Source organism: Rissa tridactyla, chromosome 4 (assembly GCF_028500815.1).
Source record: "Rissa tridactyla isolate bRisTri1 chromosome 4, bRisTri1.patW.cur.20221130, whole genome shotgun sequence".
In the NCBI taxonomy this organism is placed as follows: domain Eukaryota; kingdom Metazoa; phylum Chordata; class Aves; order Charadriiformes; family Laridae; genus Rissa; species Rissa tridactyla.
Genome location: NC_071469.1, coordinates 54,462,181 through 54,485,966, shown reverse-complemented (window position 1 = coordinate 54,485,966; position 23,786 = coordinate 54,462,181). Strand labels below are relative to the sequence as shown.

Genomic DNA, 23,786 nt, shown 5'->3' with positions numbered 1-23,786 from the left:
TTTCTCAAATGTTCCCACTGACTTATTTCAAATCTTTGCCATGAGTCACCTTTCCTTTTTTGTCATTCATAGCTGACACAGATTCTCCACTGGCAAAGAAAGATATTCTCCTCAAGCCTCAAGTAAACATGAGATTAGCCACTGATTAAAATAAAAATTGTGGCTTTAAAATAAACCCAGTAATACAGCAAGTGAACAGAGAGCTGATCCAGTTAAAAAAGTTTTGGGGCACGAGAGATTGTCGGGGCTGTAATTCAGTCCATTTCTAACAGGATCTGCACATGCCACAACATAGACGATTTATTTAATGAAAGCTGGGTTAACGCTTTCAATTCTGTTTGCTTTATTATGGCTGCCTTTAGTTAAATGACACAGCCTTAGGTCTTCAACCAAACTATAAAAGGACTGTATTGTTTCATTAACATCTGGATGGACATTTTGTTTGTCTGTTGTTGCCTTGGCTTATGTCTCTGTGAAAGCTTCAGCTCTGTGAAGCATCCAATTCATTACTGTTGTATATATTACCTTAATGCAAGCAGCTTAGTATTACAGCTATTTAATATTATCTAGCAAAAAAATATGACACAACTGAGACATGAAAATGTACTAGAAAAACTGCCCAGAAAAAAGCCCTATTCTCCTTTTGACCTGAGTAAATCAGATGCCAACAGAGTTAGTTCTGTATAAAACTAGTGTAAAGGAATATGAAGTGCCAAACAGTTTGCTAGGCTCATTTTTTCCCCTTCTTTAAAAACTTTTTTTTATGATGTAGTAGTCACTGCCCATAGCATGAATTGAGTACTTCTGATTTCCTGAAGGCCAAGGGATTTACAGTGCAACACCATTAGCAGATTTTTTTTCTTCCCTGCCACTTCTTTTTCATGACCAATCCATGTTGTGTCTGTCCAAGAAAAGTTGCTACTTCAGAACATGAATTCCTATTCACTGGAAAAAAAAAATGCTGTTTCTTCTTTTTTATAAAACGTTACTGGAAGAGATCACCAGCCAGCCAACAGACTGACTAACCAATGCAGAGTGGAAACACAACTTGGAACTAAACAATTCCATGTGCCCAGCCATCAACTTCTAGCGTCAACTGAAATGAAAGTTAGAGGACACTTTTCAAGAACTCCTACAGAATCTATTTCTTTTTTATTGTCTGAGAAGCAGGCACCGAGTCAATTATTTTTCATTGCTCTCTATCTCATTTCTATAAGCTGATTTAGCTACTCTGCCCACCAGCCCTTGTTATAAACCTTTCTCAACTTTAAGATTTTATAGAAATGTTGTTGGACTCCCAGCTGTTTATATGGCTTAAATACAAAAATCTGATATGCAGTTTCTTTTTGATTAATAAACTCAGAGTAGGGATGTCTGACTGCAATAATGAAAAGAGTTCTCATTCTCCATATGCTGTATGCTTGTAACCTGCATAAATGACTAGACATCATTTTAATCTACTTGTGGCAGTATGAAGCCTGATTCTTAAATACCCACGTCTGTACATAAAACTGAAGTCAGCAGGAGCTGTAGGTGTCAACAGGAGAAAAGCAAAGCTAATCATCAAGGATCTAGCTCTGACTCCATGTGTTGCCACAAACTTCCAGTGCTGCCTAGGGCACCTCAGGCATGGTATATTGTGCCTACTCCTTGAAGGCATCGCAACACCTTCTCTCCACTGACTGCCCATGGAGCCAAGGATAGGTGCCTGAAGGGACAGGACTCTGAACCTCCTCTTGTTCTCCTGGCCTTGGATGTCACAGCAGGCACAGGGACTAGCTTAGGCATGTACAGCCGGCAGACCAAGCATGGCCCTGAGATGCCTTGTACCTCAGTCCACCCATGGGGATAACAGGTGCTGTCAGCAACTCTGGACTGTATGTCCAGAAGCAGGAGGCACAAAGATACATGAAACAATGCCTGTAAACCAAGACACATGAGAGGTTGGTGCTGCTCAGCATCCTGCAACCCACCTGCTCCCTGCGCCATGAAAGGCACCAGGGCACTAACCAGCGTCCATGTTCTCCCCAGGCTGCTGCCTCCTCAGCTCCACTTTCAGTCTGGGCCAGAGCCAAGCTCCCAGACCTGCATGTCTAGCTCCATCTGTGGTCTCTCACAGAGGGGTATGTTTGCAGCTGACAGAGTTAACTCTAGCTTTGGTCCTGACAGTGGTCTCAGTGACACTGGGACTAAGCTTGCTTGTTCAAGGTGGTGTTGCCCTACTCCGGATACGACTTGCTTGCTTTATTTCCTCCTCTTCCCTGCAGGATCAGGAAACATTTATTTCATAAATATCTATAAGAAGCTTAAAATAAGCCTTCTCTTCTGCCACATACTCATCCTATTATGTTTATAGCAAAGCAAGTACAACATCAGCTCCTGGCTGGCATGCAGTGCCTGAATAGAATGGGTATTAATTAAATACATGATTTAAAACAACTGGAATTCTGCCCAAGCCTCGATAAAGAAATTACAGCCTATTTTAACACATTCATGCATTTCTTTTCCCTCCATGTACATTCTGACAATCAGCAGACAGTGATGACACTCTGCACCTTGCTCTTATATTTTACAAACACTGGCATGATGTCTAGCAGCAGGTCTCCAGGTAATATGAATTTTAGCCTCAGTTTATAGCTGGGAAACCTGAGATACAGAAAGTTTAACTCAGATTATTTCAAGATCATAAGAAAAGATTGTGACCATCCTTCCAGTCACTAGCATTTGGCTCTATCTTGTCTATCCCATAATACTTCAGCAAGGTTCAATTTATGGTAGAGCTGAATTAAGAGAGCTAATACATACAGGCAGCATGATTCCATTTCAAAAACATGTTTTACAGATCAGAGGAATTCGTTCCCCTTGAAAAATGTGAATGGCTCTTTAATTCAAATGTAGAAATTGGGCTAGCCAGGAAAAAGATATAATCTCTAGTCCATCAGCCTTCATTAATAGTAACTTAAGTACAGATATCCTCTTCCTAAAGATAACAAAGCAAAACTGTTATGTATAGCTTTATTTTCCTTCTCAGAAGTGAGATGTGATAATGAGCAGTGTGGTGGGATTTCTCTGATTTAGTTTCAGGAGCTTCTAGCATCTGTTCTACACTGGCGGCCGAGGTATTTGAGACCAGTTTCCTTTTCACAAGCTCAGCTATCCCGCTGAAGGCACACTGCTCCTTGTCCATGCCTTTGTCAACTGCAGAGCCATACAGGAATGCATCAGGGCAACTAATGTCCAGCTGCTCAATTCTATAGGGGATCACAAACTTCATCCTAAAAGCTAGGGAAGAGAAAGATTCCAATGGCGTATAGATCCAGTCTCTCCTCTTTTTCATCCTATCTTTTACTCTTTTTCCAAAAGCAGACTATGATTAGCCATGCAAAACTATACAATAGAAATTATTAAATCAGATGTTTTAGGGCTAGTTACCTAGCCAGCTCAATATGCAATTCAAATATACTCCAAAAATTAAGCTTCATAACCTTAGGCAGTCCACAAGTTAAAAATGTTGCCGTAAGAAAATTGTCCCTCTGTTCATTCTTCTTGAATCTCCTTAGAAATCGGTCTTCCCATCTTTCAAACTCCCAACTTAAGCTTTAGAGCCTTTCTGTGCCTGATCTTCCCTGCTTATGGACTGACCAAGCTTGGCCTGTTTGCCTCACACAGTATTTCTTCATAAACCAATGCCTACTGCTCCTCTATTTTTGCTTTTCCATCAGTTCTCTTCCACAGAGCAGCAGCTTCCAGGTAGCACAAGGCCAGGAACTCAAGGCTCACCGTTGCCAGTATGCACCACACATATTGCAAATCCGTGTCTCGTTTATCACTCCACAAGTGTCACCTGTGTTTTTGACAGAGCGAAAAGCAGAGATTCTCATTCTACTCCTACCACACAATATGCCTTTGATATTTTGTCTGAGTAAAGGTATTTCTGAAAGATGAATAATAAGCAGATTCTCCTACATAAGATTACAGCGCTTCTATATAAATCAGCTATGCGCCCAGCTCTCCCTGTGGGTATTGGGGCATGCCTTCCAAACGTAGGAGTGGCCAGAGAGCTGGGAGCTTACAGCTTCCCATGAGTCCTGCCTCTTTTTCTAGTGCACAGAATTAAAAATGCCAGCCAGTTTGTGAGCGATGGGTTGGGTTTCCAAATTCTTCTTTTTGTATTCTTTTAATGCATATTATTCTTACTAACTCCTCCTACTATTTTTAGCAGGTTACATATTTTTAGATTGTAGGTTACATATGTTGCTGTGATTTAAGTTTGCACAGAACTTGGAAAAGCTCGGTGAGACACTGCAATGCTATCTTAATTGTCCCTTTGGGGAGGATTCACTTACTAATACCACTGCCTACACTGTAGTGTGAACATCTGAACCAGTACTCCTAAACTCCTTTCATAGCCAGTGATGAACTAATCAATATCATCAGTGGAGTTTGTCATGAGTCATCTCACCCTAAAGCAGACACCTACGTTGAGCCAGATGAATCAACAGAACGCCATCGACTAAGTCCCCATTGTCTATAATGAGAAGCTAGACATGTTACCCATCTGTGACCACCTACATGTAGCTGTAGATGAGTTCTACTTCAACATAGATCTATGTCTTGTAGTTGTCCTCATGTAGTTGTCTGTTGGGAGAAAGGTGTATTGAGAAAGACTGTAAACTTGCCTTCCTGATTCCTTGTGATGAATCAGATCCACAAGTTGATTGCCTTCAACTTGAGGAAGAAATGTTAGTTTAAGCCAGCTGAGGATCTGACACAGTGAGTTCATAGTCTAAGTATCATGAGGTTCAACCACATCCAACTTTTCAGGCAGATTTTTTCATGTAGTACGAATTGCAATTAAACTACAGAATTCCTCCTTTCTTAAAATGGCCTGATATACGTGGAATTGCAGTGCAAAGATGGGCACTACCACAGGCACAGATGTTCTGGAGTAAGCTTATCCCTAGTTTTAAAGAAAACTTGGTACCTGTTGGGACACCCTGGCCAAACCTGGCCTGCTGTACACAGGTCTCAAAATGTATAAAAAAATTGTGTTTTCATATGGGTCTGAAAAAAGAAGTGTGCTTGATTTGGTGGTATTTACACTTTGCTTTGAGATATGAAACCATATTCTCGGGTCAGCTCAGCTCATCCTACGGTCAGCTTAAAGTGAGTAAAGACCTGGCCTGAGCTGCTAAATTGCAAATTAAACCAGACAACATAAGTAGTTATCACGTTACCAAACAGATAATTTTTCTGTCAGAGGCAGACTGACTTTGGTCCTGCCGTAGAGGGAATGATTACTTTTATGTTCCACCTGCTCTGATCTTGGAAGAGGAGGGAACTCTCTAATTCAGCAGTGAGTAAAAGGAACTAAAAGAAAAACAGACTATTGCACAGGAAGCCGAGCATGGCCTCTGCTCTTCCTGTGCGAAGAGCACTGCGCTGCCTCAGGGCTGGCTCAAAAAGCAAAAGGGGCCCTGGGCCAATGCTCTCGAGATGGCTGAAAATCCACCTACCCGCTGGAAATCTGGTTGAGTAGCCGGCAGCACACTCTTCTGCATGCCGCCAGCTGGGAATTCCCTGTCAGTAAAACAGTTCAGTTTGCTGAACCTTTGTCTTTGCCGGGTGGAAAAATCAAAGTGATGTGGGGTCAGTTCATGCTGCTGGAGAGGTTTCACGCATTTCACTTCAAAGTGGGCCTACAGGATGTTTCACTCAATTTCTTTCCATGTCCACCATCTTCTGGGAGTTTAACTATAGCTTTTCCCTCCCCTTAACCTCTTTTTCTGGTCTGAATTCATTGGGGTACATTTCCTTCATGGCAGGCCAGTTTCCTTCCGATCAGGCTCTGATATGCACCACTGATCATACAGACTGCAGAGGGAACTGGACACACTGGGGTGAAGTCATCTTCCGACCTAGCCCCGCTTGCAGTGGTGCTCAACATGAGAAAACAGCTGAGCCAGCCAAAATGGAGCGCTTTGGTTAGCAGAGCAAACCACAATGAAATCCTGATTTCACGAGAGTCAGAGCCAACCTTTCAAAACAAGTAGGGTTTTTTGAATTATTTCCTTGACCCCTAATTTCTGTCACATAAAATGACACAACGGTATTTCCTGCAACAGAGAAATTCCAGCCCTGAGCGAACCGAAGTGTGACAGATATGTAATGTAACACCAGCATCAGAAGGAGACTGTGTCTCCTATGTGGGTTTTAATGAGGCATGCGAGTCTTTGATCTATCCCAAATTTGCTCTCAAACTTAATACAACTGTTTTAACAATGTTACAGCAAATTCCCCTACGCATGTCCAAATCTTCTCATAGTAGAATCATAGAATCATAGAGCGGTTTAGGTTGGAAGGGACCTTAAAGATCATCTAGTTCCACCCCCTCTGCCCCGGACAGGGACACCTCCCACTAGACCAGGATGCTGAAAGCCCCATCCAGCCTGGCCTTGAACACCTCCAGGGATGGAGCAGCCACAACTTTCCCGCACAACCTGTTTCAGTGCCTCGCCACCCTCACAGTGAAACATTTCTTACTGATATCTAACCCAAATCTACCCTCTTCCACTTGGAAGCCATTGCCCCTCACCCTATCACTACATGCCCTTGTAAAAAGTTCCTCTCCAGCTTTCCTGTAGGCCTCCTTCAGATACTGGAAAGCTGCTATAAGGTCTTCCCGGAGCCTTCTTATCTCCAGATTGAACAACCCCAGCTCTCTCAGTCTTGATGACAGTCGGAGGTCCTATCCACCCTGCAGCTTAGGCTTAGCCCTGGGGTGGCTTCTTGCTCTGCTGTTAATGTGTCTAGATTGGTCATTGAACCTTGATGCATACTGTCCAAGGGATGACCCTGAAGTGAGGCTCAGAAGGGACACAACAATTTCTGTATGAGTGCTCCAAGGCCGTTGTCAGCATATAATAAAGCAGAACAGCTAAAAGCACCTTTGGAGATTGTGAGCTCTTAAACAACCGCAGGTTTTTGCAAATTAATATCTGGCTTCTCTCCAAATTTATGCATGGCTCGTCATCAGCTCCCCAGTATGCAAAGGAAGCCCTTAAACTGGCAGGGCAGATCCCTGGAGGAAGGGGCTTCCTGGTCTATCTGCAAAAACGCATCCTGTCTGCAGGCCAAGGGCTTAATGAGCATTTAGTGGTTGGCCTGAGGCCTAAGTTATATTTATACTCAGAGCACATACTTCCTCACACTGAAGAAGTGTAGGAGTGGCTTTTGGAATTTTCTGGATCATTAGGAATTAGTAACAAACAGTACTAGCGTTCTGCTAGTACTCAATTTAAGCAAAACTCAATTTAAGCAGAACACCTCAATTTAAGCAAAACTTTGTAAAGGTCAAATCAAGAGACTTTTCCCAAAAACCCATTCCTAGAATTTACTGCTAAGCTGCTACAAGCTGGGACAGAGCTCTGAGGATTTATGGAGAGCTGTGCAAAAAGGACATTACCCATAAAACACTCACGGACATCTGGTTTTTGGAGCTATGGAGCTTAAAGTTAACCAGGTACCTTTTATACTCATTATTAGTGCAGAGAACTTCACAGTCACTAGCCAGCCCATTCTGAACACAACCTGTGGACAGCTGACACCAAACACACCGGCCATCACTGTTACCTGCAATCTGAATATTACCACATCAACTGTATCATAAACCCTGTTCCCTTTGATACACGGAGAAGGAGCAGGGAGGGATACCATTTCAGTAGGAGCGCTGTACCTGGGTTTCCCTGAGCCATGGAGTCATAGATGAGTTTGCAGGACTTCAGCAAGATGGCAATCTTCTTTTCTGGGGAGTAGGCCTTGTGCATGGTTGTGAACTTGTGAAGGATCTTTTCCAGCACAAAGGTTTCAGGCACACTGGTCGTGACGCCTAGGTCAGTGGTAGTTGTGTTTTGTATCACAAGTTGGTTCTCTTTTAGCTGCTGTAAAGATCCGTCTTCGTTGTGGATTTCTTTTAAGTAAGAATCAATGGCTTCTTTTAAAGGTTTCAGGACACATTTGTACAAAGCCGTCTCAGCAATCACTTCTGCATAGAGAAGGGAGAACACAACAGTCTGTGATACTCAACACAGTAGTACAGGTGCAAGTAAAACTGCTCAGAAAGCATGTGGCTGGTTATTCATGCACTACTGCATAGCTGTGAGCAGGAAACAGAAATTACACCCCAGAAAGTAAACCTTTCACTACCAACAGCCTCCAGAAGTCCTGGATAGGCTTGAGATGAACACCAATTGTGGAGCCGTAGGAGAGCTCCTGCTGCCAGCAGCCCCTGCTGTCTTTGCCCGACTCCGGGCTGAGCAGCATGGCACTGTCAGGCAGCAGGAAAGCCAACTCTGGGAAGAGATGAGGAACCTCACCTAACTGTGCTTCTTTTCACAGCCCTGCCCTTACAGATGCCCAGGTGGGATTCATCTCATGTCCCTTCTGACACCTCCCTCTAATCTATTTGAGATATTCACTCTGGGACAAAATCCATTGCACCCTCAAAGCGCCCCTTTCTCCGCAGGGACTGAAAAGGGGCTGTAGCCACCCACTCAGAGGCAGACACCAACATCTGGGCAGAAGTTTCTCACCCTTACTGCTCAAGTGACTCTAACTTACTGATACTTAAGCCACTTCTTACGCCACCTGTGGATGAGGAAATAAGTCTCTGTGGGTTGAGCATTAAAGGAAGCATGAGAGACTGTGAGAAAGTCTGTCATCTGACTCCTGGAAACCAGAGGGACTGCAAAGAATCCTCTTGCCACCCCTTCACCAAGGCAAAAAGGTCACCAGCAAAAGAGTTCATCTGCTCAGTCAGTGAGGAACGAAACGGAGGGTAGTAACATTTATGTATGCAAAATGCAAGTATTTCAAAGAATCCAGAGGATCAGTCAGCCTGAAGCAGGACAAATTCAAATGGTAAATCCTCCATGGTGGGAATCCCTGTCCTCCCCAGGAGAAGACAGTCCTCCCCAGGCTGACTAGGCCATATCATCCTGTTCAGGAACTGCCAGTGAACAGGGCTAGATCTAACCAGGCGTGTCTGTGTGAAGGTGGGGGGATCCTTGCACACATGCAGTTCTGCCAAGCAGAACAGGACACTTCTTTCTGCCTCCTCTTCACCTTCCCTAATCAAGATTCGAGACAGAGGTCTCTGTGCTGACACCCCCCTCTGCCTTGGGGACAAAAATTGCAGGTGTTAGATGAGGTGCATGAGAAGTGAAGCTCTAGCTCCCTTCTCCTGGCTATGGCAAGGGACTGGCAGCAGGTCTGTTCTGCTGGGGACACCACAGGATCGTTTGAAGCCTTTGCTGGGTGAGAAAGAAGTCACCAGGGCCTGCTGAGACTGACAGCTGAGTGCCTCTGGGTCCTGGCACACCATTTAACTGGGTCCCACCTAATACTGGAGCTGCAGGATCCCCTGGAATCCCTGGTCACTTCTGTGTTTGGCCATGTTCTGTCTTGGGGGTCTTCCAGCCCCCAGTTTGCTTTAAGCCAGCTTAGGGAATCTCATAAATAGCTCTGCACTGATTCTCGGGTCCTCAAGAAACAGTTTTAAGTCAAAAGAACATGTGAGTGCATGCATGCACTCTTTTTCTGGCTGTACAGCTTTGACTGGGATAAAAAAATCCTATAGCTGCTTGTATATTCCCTCATGAATGTACATTAAACAGACCAGTCCATTTCTTAGCAAGGGGGGAAGTAGCACATTACGCTCTCACAGAATATGGAATAAGAAGCAACAAAACACCCCTATACAGCCAAAAATATTATTTTTCCTCCCCATAGGCAAACTGTGTGTGGGGTAAAGACAGGTGCATGCTGCATTTGGGAGCCAGCAGTGGCCTTGCAGCAGGCAGCTCTCCTGCGCCTCTGAGCTCTGAGGAGCACAGAGCGGGATCAAGTGGTTCCTCCAACCTGCCACTCAAAACCATTGTAGTCTTGTACCTCCTCATGAGACAGTGATCAGCCCCCGATCTGGCTGCCACACGCAGGGAGTTTTCCATCCTCACTGCAGAGCGTGGGGCAGCGGACGTGGAAGACCACAGGGAACACGTCTGTGCAGGGGGAAGCTGGCCTTTTGTGCTTCCAGTAAGCACAGTTCCGTGTGTGTGCCTATGCGTACACACATATACACACACATACACACGTATTTGTATGTGTGTATATGCATATAAACATACATATATGTCTCTCCCACACACAAAAACATGCATTTCTTCAGCTTAAACTCTTCCTTCTAAAACATTTTTGTGCAACACCCCCTCATTGGTCTCCCAGGTTTTAGAGCTGCTCCTCCAAGTGCTGGCAACCACAGAGTAGACTTCAACATGCACCCCTCAGCTTTTAGGAGATGGTTTATAATTCTGTAAAGCAGAACCTGTGTCTGCATAATCCTGTCTCCCTCCTCACCTTCCCCAATCCTGCCCGAGGATGAGTAAAGCAGTCACCTACCTAACTGTTCCTCGGTGTAGGAGGCTGGGTCTATCAGAGATTTCAACTCGGTGCTCTGCACTAAGTAACTCTTCAGCTGCGTCATCATCATCCGGATTTCTTGTAGCATCTCTGTGCTGGAGCTCTGCTTTGCCATCATCTCTAAACTGTACACTCTGTAGTCCCGCACCAGGTTGCCAAAGTACGAATCCTTGTCCTGTGCCAGCTCCACTATCTTCTTCTGCAGCTTCCTGTCACTAGACAAAAAGACTGTGAAGACATTGGACAGGCTCACAAAGGACAGCCTGTTCTTGGCCTTATCCAAGATCATGGAGCGTGTCTTTTTACCGGACGAACTACTCAGCATCTCCAGGTCATCCTCTGTGCTGCTGGTGGAGTAGGAGTCTGGCTCGGACGCTGATGCCTGAGCCACGGCGCTGCTTCCTGGGCCCTCCAGGGAGGAGCGTGAACCTTTCAGTTCAGCTGAGGTGACAGATTTGTGGCCGTGTCCTTGTTCAGTCTTGGTATGTGTGCAAGTGGCACCACCTACCACTGTAGCTGAGCTGCTCTTGCACAAAGCCGTGGCCGTGGCTGTCTCTGCCACTGTTGTTGGCTTTGAGCTGTGGATCCTCGGTACCTGGGAAAGCCTCTTCCTTCTTGGTGGTGGGACAGGAGGTGACTTTCCTTTCTTAATGGCATTGCTTTGTATCTCAGGCATGTCCTCCTTCTTCTCTACAGGTTCGGGCTTTGCCTCCTGAAACCACGATACAGCCCTTTCGGGAACCTCCCCAGGCATTTCTACAGCGTTTGTGCACAGCAACCCTTTATCTCTGCTCTCTGTACTTGTGTCTTGTTTTTCTTCTGTCCGTTCCCCTTTCAGTGTTTCACAACTTCCAAGCTTACCCACACGGCTCTCCACCAAGGTCCTCTCACACAGCCGCCTCCGCGGGGGAACAGAGGGCTGGGAGCCCTTCTTGGTGCTCACTGCCGAGGGCTCGTTGCCTGAGCAGCTCTGCTTCCCTCCTTCTTCTTTATTGTCACCGCCTTCAATTTTCATTTCCCTGATGCTCTTTCCTAGTGGCTGAAGCAGCAGCTCATTTTCTTCACAGGCAGTCATGGGATCCCGCAGGAGCTTCAGAGAAGATTTCTGGACGAGGGCGTGAGAAGGTGGAGGTGGAGGGGGCCGGCGGGGAGACCTCCTTTCAGCGAGCATGGTGGCAGGGGGGAGATCGGTGCTCACAGCATGGCTTTTAGGAGGAGGTATGTCTAGAGGAAAAGGATTACTGCACTCTTCTATAAAAATAGGATTCACGAACCACAGCCTGTCATTTCCTATTGACAGCTCAATTTCACATGAGCAGTGGTTTGTGCTACTTGCAAAACACTGGGTAGATCTTAAACTGTCTCCCTGGGCAGTGCTGAAAGCACAGTCTTTTGCAGGGTGGGATAACTCCTCACCTCCTCTTCTGTGGTTTAAGGAGGAATCCCAGAAATCTGTCAAAAAAAAAAAAAAAGAAAGAAAAGAAGAATGAAAAACAGCTCTGAGAAAATTTTAGCTGCTAATGGTATGTATAAGTCCTACTTTTTGTTATAAGAAATGGTATATAAGCTTTCACACCTCTGCACAAAACACTGTGAAGAAAGGGTTGCCTGTTTTATGTGTGTGAGATACTTCAAACCAGGGGACAAGCTCAGAAGCTTCACCAGAAACCTCTTTTGTGCCAATTTTAGAATACTCATCTAGTGAAAACTGTTAAAGCCATACAGCCTATTCAGTGTGAGCAGGTAGGTACAAGTAACAAATATGAATGAGTGTGAAAAAGGGTCTATGGCTTGTTCAGTGATTGCTGATTCCAAATGCAAATAGCTGAGGATACCTGAGGTGAGGCTGTGAGGACCCCAGCGAGTCCTGACCATGGGAAGGTGCAGGGCTGAGATACACAGCCTGGATCCGACATGCACCGGGACCACAAGTGACATCAGATGAAGATGGGGCAGAGTCTGTTCTACACAGAGGTCTGATCCTGCTTTGCAGTACAACCAGTCCAGAAACATAGGATTTTAAATACCTTCCACAGATTAAAATTACCGTTAACGTCTATAGCTCTGGATGACCATTATCCATAGCCATGCCCACTCTGGTTTGCCTTGAGACTACCTGCCCACAGATGTAGAAGAGGAAAGATCGTGCAAAAGACTGTGTACACAGGAAGGTTGTATCCTGAAGGACTAAAGAATAGTTAAGTATTTCAGTGCCATTGCCTGCGACTGGAAAAGGAAGATGGTGTTTCAGATGCAAGTAGTCATTTCTGTATGTCACAAACCTCTTATTAGAATTTATTTTGAAGTAACTTGTTTAAAACAAAAAACAAAAGAAACCAAATACAGAATGTTTGTACACCTTTTGAACAGACTCAGTATCATATTTAACCATTTTCCCTTCCCCCAGAGGTGAGTTCTTGTACCTGCTCGCCTTACCAGTCTGATTGTTTTTAATTGCTCAGATGCTAATCCAGGGTCCACTGCTGGAAGCACCGGGAAACAGAAGCTCCTGCAAACCCTGTATGTTCTGCCCCCAGATTTAGGGACAAGGGGTAGATGGGAAATCGTGGAAACACAGGGATGCAGATAAATAAATCCTTTCAGCATGCTTGGTCCCTGGACACAGAGCTGACGCTGACGGCACACTCTTCCGGGTGGATTTACAGAGGATGCGAATGGGGCTGCCACACAGCTCCTACGCCCTGCCCTGTGCTTGATGTCAAGTGTGTCTCACTGCAAAAACATCATGTGCTGGGCTCAAGAGGGGACAGATAGGGCTGCACAAGGGTGGGATGACCCTCAGTGCTGAGCAGACGGTACAACTCTCAGGACGGTGCCTTCAGCTGTGCCTTGCCAGGGCCCCGTTCTCCTGCCGGCTGCACCAGCGTAGCCCCCAGCCCACGGTGGGGAAAGGGGCACAGCACTGAGCTGGTCAGAGCCCTGGGCAGGGTCTGCCCATGCCTCTTCCTGAAAATCAGCACCCCAGAAAAGCTCAAAGGGACTTCCAGTTGGGAAGGAACTCAGACCAAAGGAACTCTTCAAATAAAGCCAACGCAGAACTCGGGGGTGTAACACATGCAGATAATATCTCTCCCTTGCCCACCGTGTCCCCAAAGACAGGCCACTTCTTCCCGTTTTGCTCCCCGGTGCAGCCGTGACTTTTGATGGCTTCCTACTTGCAGCCAGCTCCACACCGTTGCTGGAAAAGCCACGTTCTTTCTGCCTCCGCCATGACCTGCCCTCTGCAGGGCTCTGCCTTTCCCCCTTGGTGCCCTGAGCCCACTGCTGGTCTTGCCCCCCTTGGCCAGTGATGTGGTCCCCTGGGCCACGGAGACTATCCCCATCCCTCCAGCGGGTGCAAGTGCTGCAGGCTGGGCAGGACGGGCAAGGCTGACTCCTCGCTGCCCCTCTGCTCCCTCTAACCAAGCACTTCTAGAACATCACCACAGAGTAAGCCAAGCACAGGTGAACTAAAAGACTGTCCATTCCCATCAGGATACAATCGCCGATGTCGCGTCTCACAGCCTAGGCTAGTGTCCATGGCTAATTCAACTCCATAAGCATGTCACCATGATTTCCCAGGGAGGCTGAGGTTAGAGCAGCTTTATTCTCTGATTTCCTACCACAAGAGGGAGGAGAACATAGAAGCTTAAAATAAAAGTGTTGCTAGAAACAGCAGCACTCTCAACAACTGAATTCAGGAATAGATGGGCAGATGCAGTTGCACATAACAGCATCACGCGAACAACTCCCTCATGTCTGAGACCATCTGGGGCACAATTTCCTTTAAACGCTCCAACTCTACTGGGTATCAGCAAATGCAAGACAGTGGAAGTTGCTTGTCTAAGTCAGAACATAATGCTGTGGAGTCTCATGGGCTGAGGCAATGGTGAGTAAATCAATCTACAAAAGGGAAGTTGGTTATTTTTCTCAGTAGTGGTCAGGATAAGACACTGTGATGAAAATGCAATACTCCACTCAGACTGTGACGGACCAGATGAGGTGGGCCTACCAAGGGTTACACAGCTGCTTCAGAGAGGGTGTTTCCCAGCCAAGCCACACTGTCCCATAGAGCAGGAAAGGCAGTTTGATCATCTCCCATTGCTGTCCTTCCCTTAGCTTACGCTGTGTGAGGGATAATTAGGCAGTTCTTTGAGACTTTGGCACCTCTGTGATGGTACGTGCTCTTTGTGAAGTACAGTCACATTAATTGCCCTGCTAAAATGCCTTCTGTACCAGCCTCTAGTACCTCAGGACTAGAGGGCCTGCAGTACATCCTCTTTGACAACATACATAACAGCCAGATCCTTTGTGGAACAATCTAGCTTGCAGGTAGACATCTTCTACCCCCTCAAAAAACATAATGCTTTGAAACAAATAAAAAGCAACATACCAGAATTTCAAACAATTTTATCTTTCCTTTGGGAGTGCCACTTCGGGCAGCACTTATTGCTTGGGTATCCGTTTGTACCCCTGAAACTTTGTTCCAGGAAGCAGTAAGCAGTATCACTCGTTACTTCAGCTTGTTTGGCTTTAGTGAGATAGCACGGCACTCCAAGAAGCTAGCATTATTTCCCAGAAAATCTTTATACAACAGCAGGCTTTCTTCTGTTGTCAGAAACTTTCCTGGCATGCGATGTAGCGTGACAAACCTGCAAGCATCACCACTTTTATGACCACCAGTGTACAGGAGAGAAGGAAGAAGACTACAATCAACATTGCTTTGGTGCTCGTGCTTCAGTTAATCCTTCCTTTCAGAAGTTGCTGGAGGATGTTGCCTAGGTCAGGATCTCCTCTGCTGACTCAAATTAGACCACAGGTTGGACAATCATGACACACTTCTTCCATTTTTTAATTTTTACACTTGTTATAATAAAATTAATAATAAGTTTGCAACTTGCTATCTCAAGTTGCAAAGTACCTTTCTTTAAAGCATAAGTGCTGGCTGGACACCCATACTCAAGGATGCTTTGACAGATCGGTGTATCTTCAAAATAGAGGATGCTGAAAGCGTTAGAGGCAATTCCGATGGTTGAATTCAACAAAACTGCTTGAAGTGAAACCAGTGGGGTTGGCCACGTCTTCTGGGAGGTATAACACAGAAGATCCAAAAATAGATCTGTAAAGCCCCAGGGTGCTCTAGTGAATATCTCAAAGTGAGCTAACTCTTCACTTCCACCATTGTTTGGCTGTTTTCAACAGCTGAGGGAAAACTGAAAATAGCAAGGGAGTGGCTAACTGTTAATAGCTGTCTCGAGTGGAGTGTGTTAAATGGGAAGGAATAAGAAGGAGACCTACTTTAGTTAACAGAACTGCATTTCCCAACTCTGTAACTTTATACATCTGATCTAAAATTTGCTCATTTGGTGCTGTCACTAAAAATAACATTCCTTTTCGTGTCTGATTAGCGTGAGGCGAGAGAACATGCTGGGACACTACACGTTTCTCTACCAACTAGAAATCCTGCAAGAGGAAGCAGAAATATCAGAATTTAGAAATATCACACCCCCATCAGCACTGCCGCCACACATCAGAGGGGAAACTGCAAAGGTGTTTTCCTCCTTTCACATGCCTCAGATCCCAAATACTTCCAATGCGTGTAAGCTATCCTGAGAGGCTGTGCCACCCTTCAGCTGTTGAAAGCCCCAGCCTCCAGGTGAAGGTTTACGTCCAAAGGGGCAAGAGGCCTTTTTTCCAGTGTGCTTCTATAAACATAAAGATCATAAACATCTTCTCTCATGCATTCAGGCCTCTCCAGCTATTCTGAAGACAACGGTTCATCTATCCTCCAGTTGCACTATGTCTGTGCAAGGCACCATGGTTCTCACAAGTCTGAGTGAAACTCTGGCTGCTCTGAGGGACTTACCTATCCCCAGACTAGAGATAATTTCAAGGTCTTGAAAGTTATTGGCTTCTAATATTGCTTGTGGCAGCTTCAGGGTGAAGGGCAGCAAATCCCTGTAAAAAGAAACACAGTGAAAAACCAACAAAAGAACAAACCCCACAACTGTTAGGAACTTCAGATTTTACTGTTGGTTTTAGCGGTTGAATTGGCTCACAATTTCAGCCCTGTTCTGCAAAGTCCTGAATGTTGTCAAGGGAAGATCTTGCGGCCAGTAAGGCATCGTGGACATTGTACTGGCCTGGGTTGCTCTGATTTCATAGAATCATAGAATCATAGAATGGTTTGGGTTGGAAGGGACCTTAAAGACCATCTAGTTCCACCCCCCTGCCATGGGCAGGAACATCTTCCACCAGACCAGGTTGTTCAAAGCCCCGTCCAGCCTGGCCTTGAACACCTCCAGGGATGGGGCAGCCACAGCTTCTCTGGGCAACCTGGGCCAGTGTCTCACCACCCTCACAGTGAAGAATTTCACAAGAGATCACCAGCTCCTGTGGTGATGCTTCATACCATGCCATGGGCTTAATCACTGTGCCTTGGCTTCCTCCTCCAAAACCAGAAAGAACGCCTCTCACCTCAGGGGAAGCCACACGGGTTGAAATACCTTCCCATGAAAAGTGAGGTGTTGCGAATGGTAATTATTGTAAATAGAAAAGCCGTTCTTTCTGGTGTGGAGGGGATCTGCAGTCCTTTTTCTTTCTGTTTACCCTTCTGTCCCCACCCTGCTTCCTCTTTTAAAAATCAGTGTAAGGCATGGGGACACAGCGAGACACAACGGGGTTAGAGAAGACGGTAGCTCCTGGGTGAAGAGACAAACGATGAACTGCTGCATGGCACCGTGAAAACACACATATCCCCCTATTCTCTGCTCTCAGACTTCTGACTGAGAAGACTTCTGACTGGTTTCTGGAAAGATGCTATATTTTTACTGAAAAAAAGATACAGTTTCTCAGAGGATGTTAGTTAGGTTTCACTGAAAGACACCTTAACTCTCAAATAATTTACCAGAGCTCTTGGGCTGGTGGTGAACTGTTTGGGTTTGCCTCTTGCCCAATAACAATTCACTAAACCTGTTCCTACCTCAATTCCCGTTCTAACAAGGACTAGAAAAGCCAGCAAGTCCCTAAAAGGAAGCAAAGAATGGCGCACGGTCATTTTACACATTAAAAAGTTTAACAAAATGTTCTGCAAGCCACAGGAAATTATTTTAGAAAAAGCTGCCCTTGTGAGTAGGTGGTCTCTGCTACACAAACGCGCCCCAAAAATGCGTGTGACTGCAGACCTAGGGAGGACCAATCTGTTGACAGATGAATGCCGGGGGGGGGGGGGGGCTATTTTTGCCCATATTAACAGATATATATCTTACTGATGCACAGTGTACTCCATGGGTTCTCTGCACCACTGAGCACTCTGTTGTCACATTGTTTGTCATAATGTGATCCCAGTAGTATTTTTTTTCATGGCAGATATTAGGCTTAAAAGAGGAAGAGGGTCCATGGACCTTCTGCTTGCTTTGTTTGTTACTGTTACGTGCACGAGCAGTTCCCTTCTATTTTTTTTTTACTAGAAAAATACACCTAAAAATCAGGAAACATCAAGACATTAATAAAAAAAAGAAGTCTGATTTTATTCATGGTGCAGCAGCTTGCAGACAAGCCACCAAGTCACCTGTTACCTACAGGTGTTATTTTTGTGATCGAAGATAATCTAGCCAGGCCAAACTTTCTTTTGAAAAGAGCCTGTCAGTCCTGATAGCTGTTTACAGCTATTTATAGTTGACTTTTTACTACAGCCCTGAGAACAGGCCTCTCCACTCACCATCACAGAGCTCCTCCGAGCTGACAGCAAATGGCAGGTCAGTGCCTAAGCAGCTTTTTTATTACCCCCTTCTCTCAGAAAATTATTCCCTGTTTACCTTGTCTTTTGACGGCAACCTGAGAAATCACATAAACCACCGAAATGTGTATTTAACACTCAGAAGTAAGATCCATAGCAGGAACTAAAAGAAAAGCTTTTCTTTCTGAGACTATTTCTTAAGCCATGGAAAGCTCTTTCTTAAGCGTGGGAGCTTTTCGTTAAGCTTCAGGAAAGCAGAAGCGAGCAGATTTTCCTTCCCACCAGCCATTTGACTAGAAATGCCCAGTTCTTGGTTGCATTTGGGCTCTTCTTTGCTCCTTTGGTAAGACAGAAATCTTTATATGGGGCCAGGGATTAATTTATACCCATTCTATTGGGTCTGTACACATCTAGATGGCATCTTTTCATGGATGGGGGTGAGACAGAGCGCGGTCCCTTGCGTGTGGGTAGGAGTCTTGGCCCAGCAGTGTTGAACTCGGCTGGCTGCAGAAGCAGCCCCAAAATAGCGAATAATACTGGCTGGGTAAGCTGCAGCACACTGTATCTTACCATAGATAGACCATTCCTGCTGCGTGACCTAACCAAGCCCCTAGCACGACTGCCTTGTAAACATATCCTGAATCTGCTTTCCCCTCTTAAATGGAAATAACTACTTTAAGAGTCATCTAAGTTTCTACAGGGAAGGTCAAAAGTTTACATCCAACTCAGAACAAGGCTGCAGCAGGAATGGGGTGAGGAGGTTGCAGAGGTATTGCTGCAGTGTGCTCGGCACAAACACACAGATTGGAGGAGACTGCAAACACACAGGTCTAATTACACAGAGGGACTCATCAGCTGCTGATCAAACCTTGCGCTAACGAAAATGACCTTACAGGTCTTTCCCATCTCTGTGCCCACTACATTTGGTATTTCTGAACTGAGCAAACCAACCAGGTCTGTTCTTTATCACTGTATTTTATTTTTAAATTTTGGCTAAGGAACAGAAATTGTTTCAGGACTACTCCCCATGACAGATTCCCTGTAGGTGAGTAAGTGCAGTCTCCCGCAGGCAACAGTCCGCTAGCAAGCTTGCTAAGTCACTGCCAGGTGTTTGTGGATGCTTAAAGCTGCTTTTAATAAGAGATGGTTGATGCAGGACTTTTTTCTCCTCCCCGTCCTGCTACCCCCAGTCCTGTGCCTTGGTCCTTTGTGGGTGCAGCCCTAAGGACCTTCCTCAGACAAAGCTTCCAGCTTCAGGGACAGCTGTGGTTATGGTGTGTCTGGCTAGAAACTGTGTGATCTGGCCTCATCACAGATGCTAGCATCTGAAATACCTCCTGGTCTGGCAGGTTAGAGGAAACCAGAGGAAACAGTGGAGGCTGTGCTGTGACTGGGTACCGGGGAAAGACAGTCCAGTGGGGAGTGCAAAGCGACCCCCCGCCATGGCAGCAATGAATCTAACTCACCTACTGACGCAGTAGAAGGCAACCAGTTTGAAGACATCCTCAAATACAAGGACGGATCCTTCCAGGTATAGGACTGATGAAAAACAAACAAACAAACAAACAAACTAGTCAGCAACTGTTTTCTTTAAGCTGTATGGTAAAGAAAAGCTGGTGGGTTTGTCTCACACATATCTTGTGTTCTGTGATTGTCCAGTATTTGCATGGACTAATATGAAGAAGCATAAAGAAATGTCTTCAGACGGCCAAATGCAATGAGAATTCTTCAGGGAAACACGAGAAGAAATGTCTCAGCCTGGCCTTCTGAATGGTTAGCTCAAGATATCAGAATGTTGTGACAGTAATAGAAACAATGGGAAGAAAACAACCCCAGGTGACAGCCAAAGGGTTCATTACAAGCCCATCTGTCTCTAAGGATATGCAGATCCACAATACATATGGGGCTGACCGTGTGACTCTCCATGCTGGAATCTGGTTTGGTCTGGGTGGACAAAGTGCTTTGAAGTAAAAAAAATAGAAATTACTACTTCATTAGTATGTGTGTGGGCTCTGACCTGGGTCACGCAGGTGGTGTGAGCACAGCCTATTTGTATCTCCCCTGTCTTCTCCCTCCCGTTGTGTTACACAGCAACGGCACTTTCCTTTAAGTGGCAAAATACAATCTACACCACATTGCAGAGTTCTTCAAGATGACCTCCTTTGTAACAGCATGCTATGGCATGGTGTAGCCCAAACCTCACATGTTATTAGAGAGTTTTTGGCTGCTAAGCTAGAAAAAATTCACCAGCCAGTGGAGAAAATTTCACATTGACTGTTAAACCAAGGCAGAGAGAAAGAGGTGGAGCCGCAGGAGAGAAGTGTCCATCTTTGCTTCTGCTTTATAGTCTCACAAATTGTCTGTGCCCATATGTACACAACACACAAACACAGAGACTGAGAGATTCAAGGAAATCTGCAGCAGTTTCTCAAAAATGCCCACTTACTGGTGCTGGAGAACTGGAGCCCCAGAGCTGCACCGTTCCTGCCACAGGAGCATACCAGGAGTCCTTGGGGAGCAGCAGCAGCTCAAAACCTCACAGCAGCACCCGCAGCTACTCTGCATCTTTCTTCACTCTGTTTTCCAGGCCACAGTTCATAGCCATGAGAATCACAGAATCATCTAGGTTGGAAGGGACCTTTAAGATCATCGCATCCAACCATCAACTAACACCAACAAAACCACCACTGAACCATGTCCCTAAGCACCATGTCTACCCATCTTTCAGCTATCGTGATTCAGCTGCCTTGGTCTGCCATGACTCACAGCCCTGTGAAACCTCTCCACCTCCTTGCCCTGCCTGCTTGGTTCTTAGTTCTCCTGCCAAGGAGGGCCTCCAGCACCTGCAGGAGGGAGACATCCGCCTGGTTCTCCTCTCCCCCGGCTCCAGGTTCTGGCTCTTGTTCTCCAGCCATCAGAGAATCCCTCTGGAAGGAAATGCTCAAGCTTGTCTCTCGTTTGGCGTCACAGTTCGTTTCCCAAACAAGGCATTTCCTACTTTTACTTCTCCCTTTGTCCTTGCCCAGGCCCTGCAGCTTGCTATTTTGGGCTGAATACACCAATGTAGGCATTTTTTGAAGAGGTAGAGGCCATGTAATTCTCAGAAGTCACTGCTAACGTCAATTTGTGTTAGATCAGCACAGACGGATCAACCTCAGTGTGTGCACTGATACCAGACTGCAACGTGGAATTCAAAACATACTTTAAGCAAAACAATCCCTTTCCCTTACTTTTCTCCCACAACTGGAAAAATAAGTGTTCGGCAAGTTTTTTCTTTTTCCTTATTAAGAATGATGTTTCAGTCAGGGACATTCATTAAACATCTACCACAAACAATTTCTAGAGTTTGAAATCTATCTGCTTCACAGCTCTGACACAGGAAACAAAAACAAAGACAAAACCCAGTGCTGTTCCAGAGAATGAACCAAACCCCAAGAGCCTGAACTCACTCGAATCTCCAGCACTTTATTAAAGTCCTTTGTGTGGAAGATGGTTTTAAGGACTTTTTTTCTGTTAAGAACCACATGTTCACTTTGGCACCCCAAGTTGCAGGTGTACGTAAGAGAGCTTGCGGCACCTGTACATGTTTACAGACATGAGCAGATCGCCTGGATTGGGACTAATGATTGTTTCTGTGCCAGGAAGCTCTGACATTTGGGGCCTTGAATTTTAGACAAAAGAAGATTAGTCCAAGCCCCTCAGCATCAGGAGTATCCACCTAGAAGTGCCTTGTCACTGTACAGTACTCCTCCTCTCCTTCCATGCGTAGTTAAATAGCATGAAACACCACAAATACTAGGAATTATATAGCTAAAGCAGTCTAGGTACAAAAGCTGCTGGAGCTTAAGGACAGGAATTTTCAGCAGGTGGGATATAGAAACTGGCCTGTCCCTGGTCTGCTCTGAGAGGTCACAGAAGGTAACAAAATCAAGTGTATTTGTCAGAAGGCTGGAATTCATCAGAGACCCACAGCTCTGCTGGGAGATTTTTGGGTGGCCTGCAAATAAGTAAGAATAGAAAACCGCTGCTTTAGATGGATCGTTACCCAAGGTACTAGCACCATCAGGACCAACACTCTGCCCAAAATTTATTCTGAACCGCGACAGTGTCAACGAGCCCACGCAGGGCTACTGTGGCCACTGGGACCTGCTCCCGGCACAGCATCCATGGGGAAAGCCTTGCAGTCTTCTGTGGGGAAGGTCTTCTTTGGGAGAAACTAACACTTTTTCCTTAACCTGTTTTTATCCACACACCTGCTGACTGCCAGCAGGCATCACCGATAAGCAGTGCCTCCCGACTGCTTTGCCGTGGCAGATGATGAGTACGGTATAGGAACATCTCTTGTGGGAATGGCTGTCATTCGCTTGTGGAGACCATTAAGCTGCATGTTTCTGATTCTTGGAAAGATGCAGAAAACAGCGAGTTTGTACAGCTAAAAGGGCTCTGCTGACTTTTGGGGACAACGTACCTCTCCCCCAGTGCCATCGCTGCCCGCAAGGCACCCTGCTCTGAGAAGACGGTCAGGAAGAGGTGCTTTTCTCTGTCTGTGGATGTGCTGTGGGCAGCTGGGGACATTTCACTGACAGGAGCACTGCTGCTCAGGGAGGGATCATGATGTTGCCATTTATAGGAACTCATGACTTTTGCAAAAGCTCCAAGGAGACACTTTTCGGCCAGACCGCTGTAATCCTGCTGAAAACCACAGAGACAGAATTCACCTTTCTTGGGCTCATAAAACTATACCCACACCACCTGCAGAGCAAGGAAGTCTCTACATTTCACCAGAACAGTGGCAGGATGTCAAGAGTATGACCAAAAGCAACATCAAAAGTAGGCTGGGTTCTGTGAGCCAAATGTATTGGCACAGCATATTGAGTTTTACCTGATATTTAGAAGCCCACAGAAAAAAGTCACCTTCAGGAAATCAAAGGGGAAATGTGTAGATCAATGGGCAATTTTAAGCGTCTGAAACAAAGATATCAGAATTAATTGAAAAATCTTTTATGGGTGATGGCAGCATTAGTAATACAAATTAGTGGTTCGCTGTTGACCATACTGCGGTTTGTGTCTTTTGTGCAACTCAATAAGTGAACAGGACATGGCCAGGTTATGAACTGCTATAAATATTTATGATTGCCTGATCCTTCCCTTTACTACCCCAACATGCTCTGTAGAGTGTCATCTTCAGGCACTGACTGGAATCTATCTTCATGTTTCCCTTAGTCTTTAGATCTCCCCATCATTTCTCTATCCAGATAATGATGTTTTTGAGTCACATTGTCCCTGGGCATTCTGTCTTCCTTTCCTCTTTGATTTTTCCCTGCAGAATTGTATTTGCTAGTCCTGTTATTCTGGTCACATGGACAAACCACCCCAATTTCCATCTTCTTACTGCTTACAGATGCTCACGGGACCCAATTACTTCAGCTTCTTCTTCTCTAATGGCACTGTTAGTCCTATTCACTGTTTTTGATATCTGTATAATCCTTCAGAGGTATCTGAATTCAAAGGTATGAATCCCTTATTCTGCAGCAGTTGTGTTGACAGAGGACTACTGAGAACACAACCATCC

General features: G+C 45.5%; 1 protein-coding gene across 1 annotated transcript in view; it reads right to left on the bottom strand.

The window, feature by feature from the left end:
- Positions 1-23,786, bottom strand: part of LOC128908257 (ras and Rab interactor 3-like) — a 172,559-nt gene that overhangs the window by 9,280 nt on the left and 139,493 nt on the right. The window contains exons 20-23 of the mRNA XM_054198071.1: positions 19,681-19,753; positions 16,343-16,434; positions 10,456-11,928; positions 7,736-8,044 (exon numbers count right to left, since the gene is read on the bottom strand). Of these exons, the coding sequence (XP_054054046.1) occupies positions 7,736-8,044; positions 10,456-11,928; positions 16,343-16,434; positions 19,681-19,753 (1,947 nt within the window). The remainder of the gene's footprint in view (positions 1-7,735; positions 8,045-10,455; positions 11,929-16,342; positions 16,435-19,680; positions 19,754-23,786) is intronic.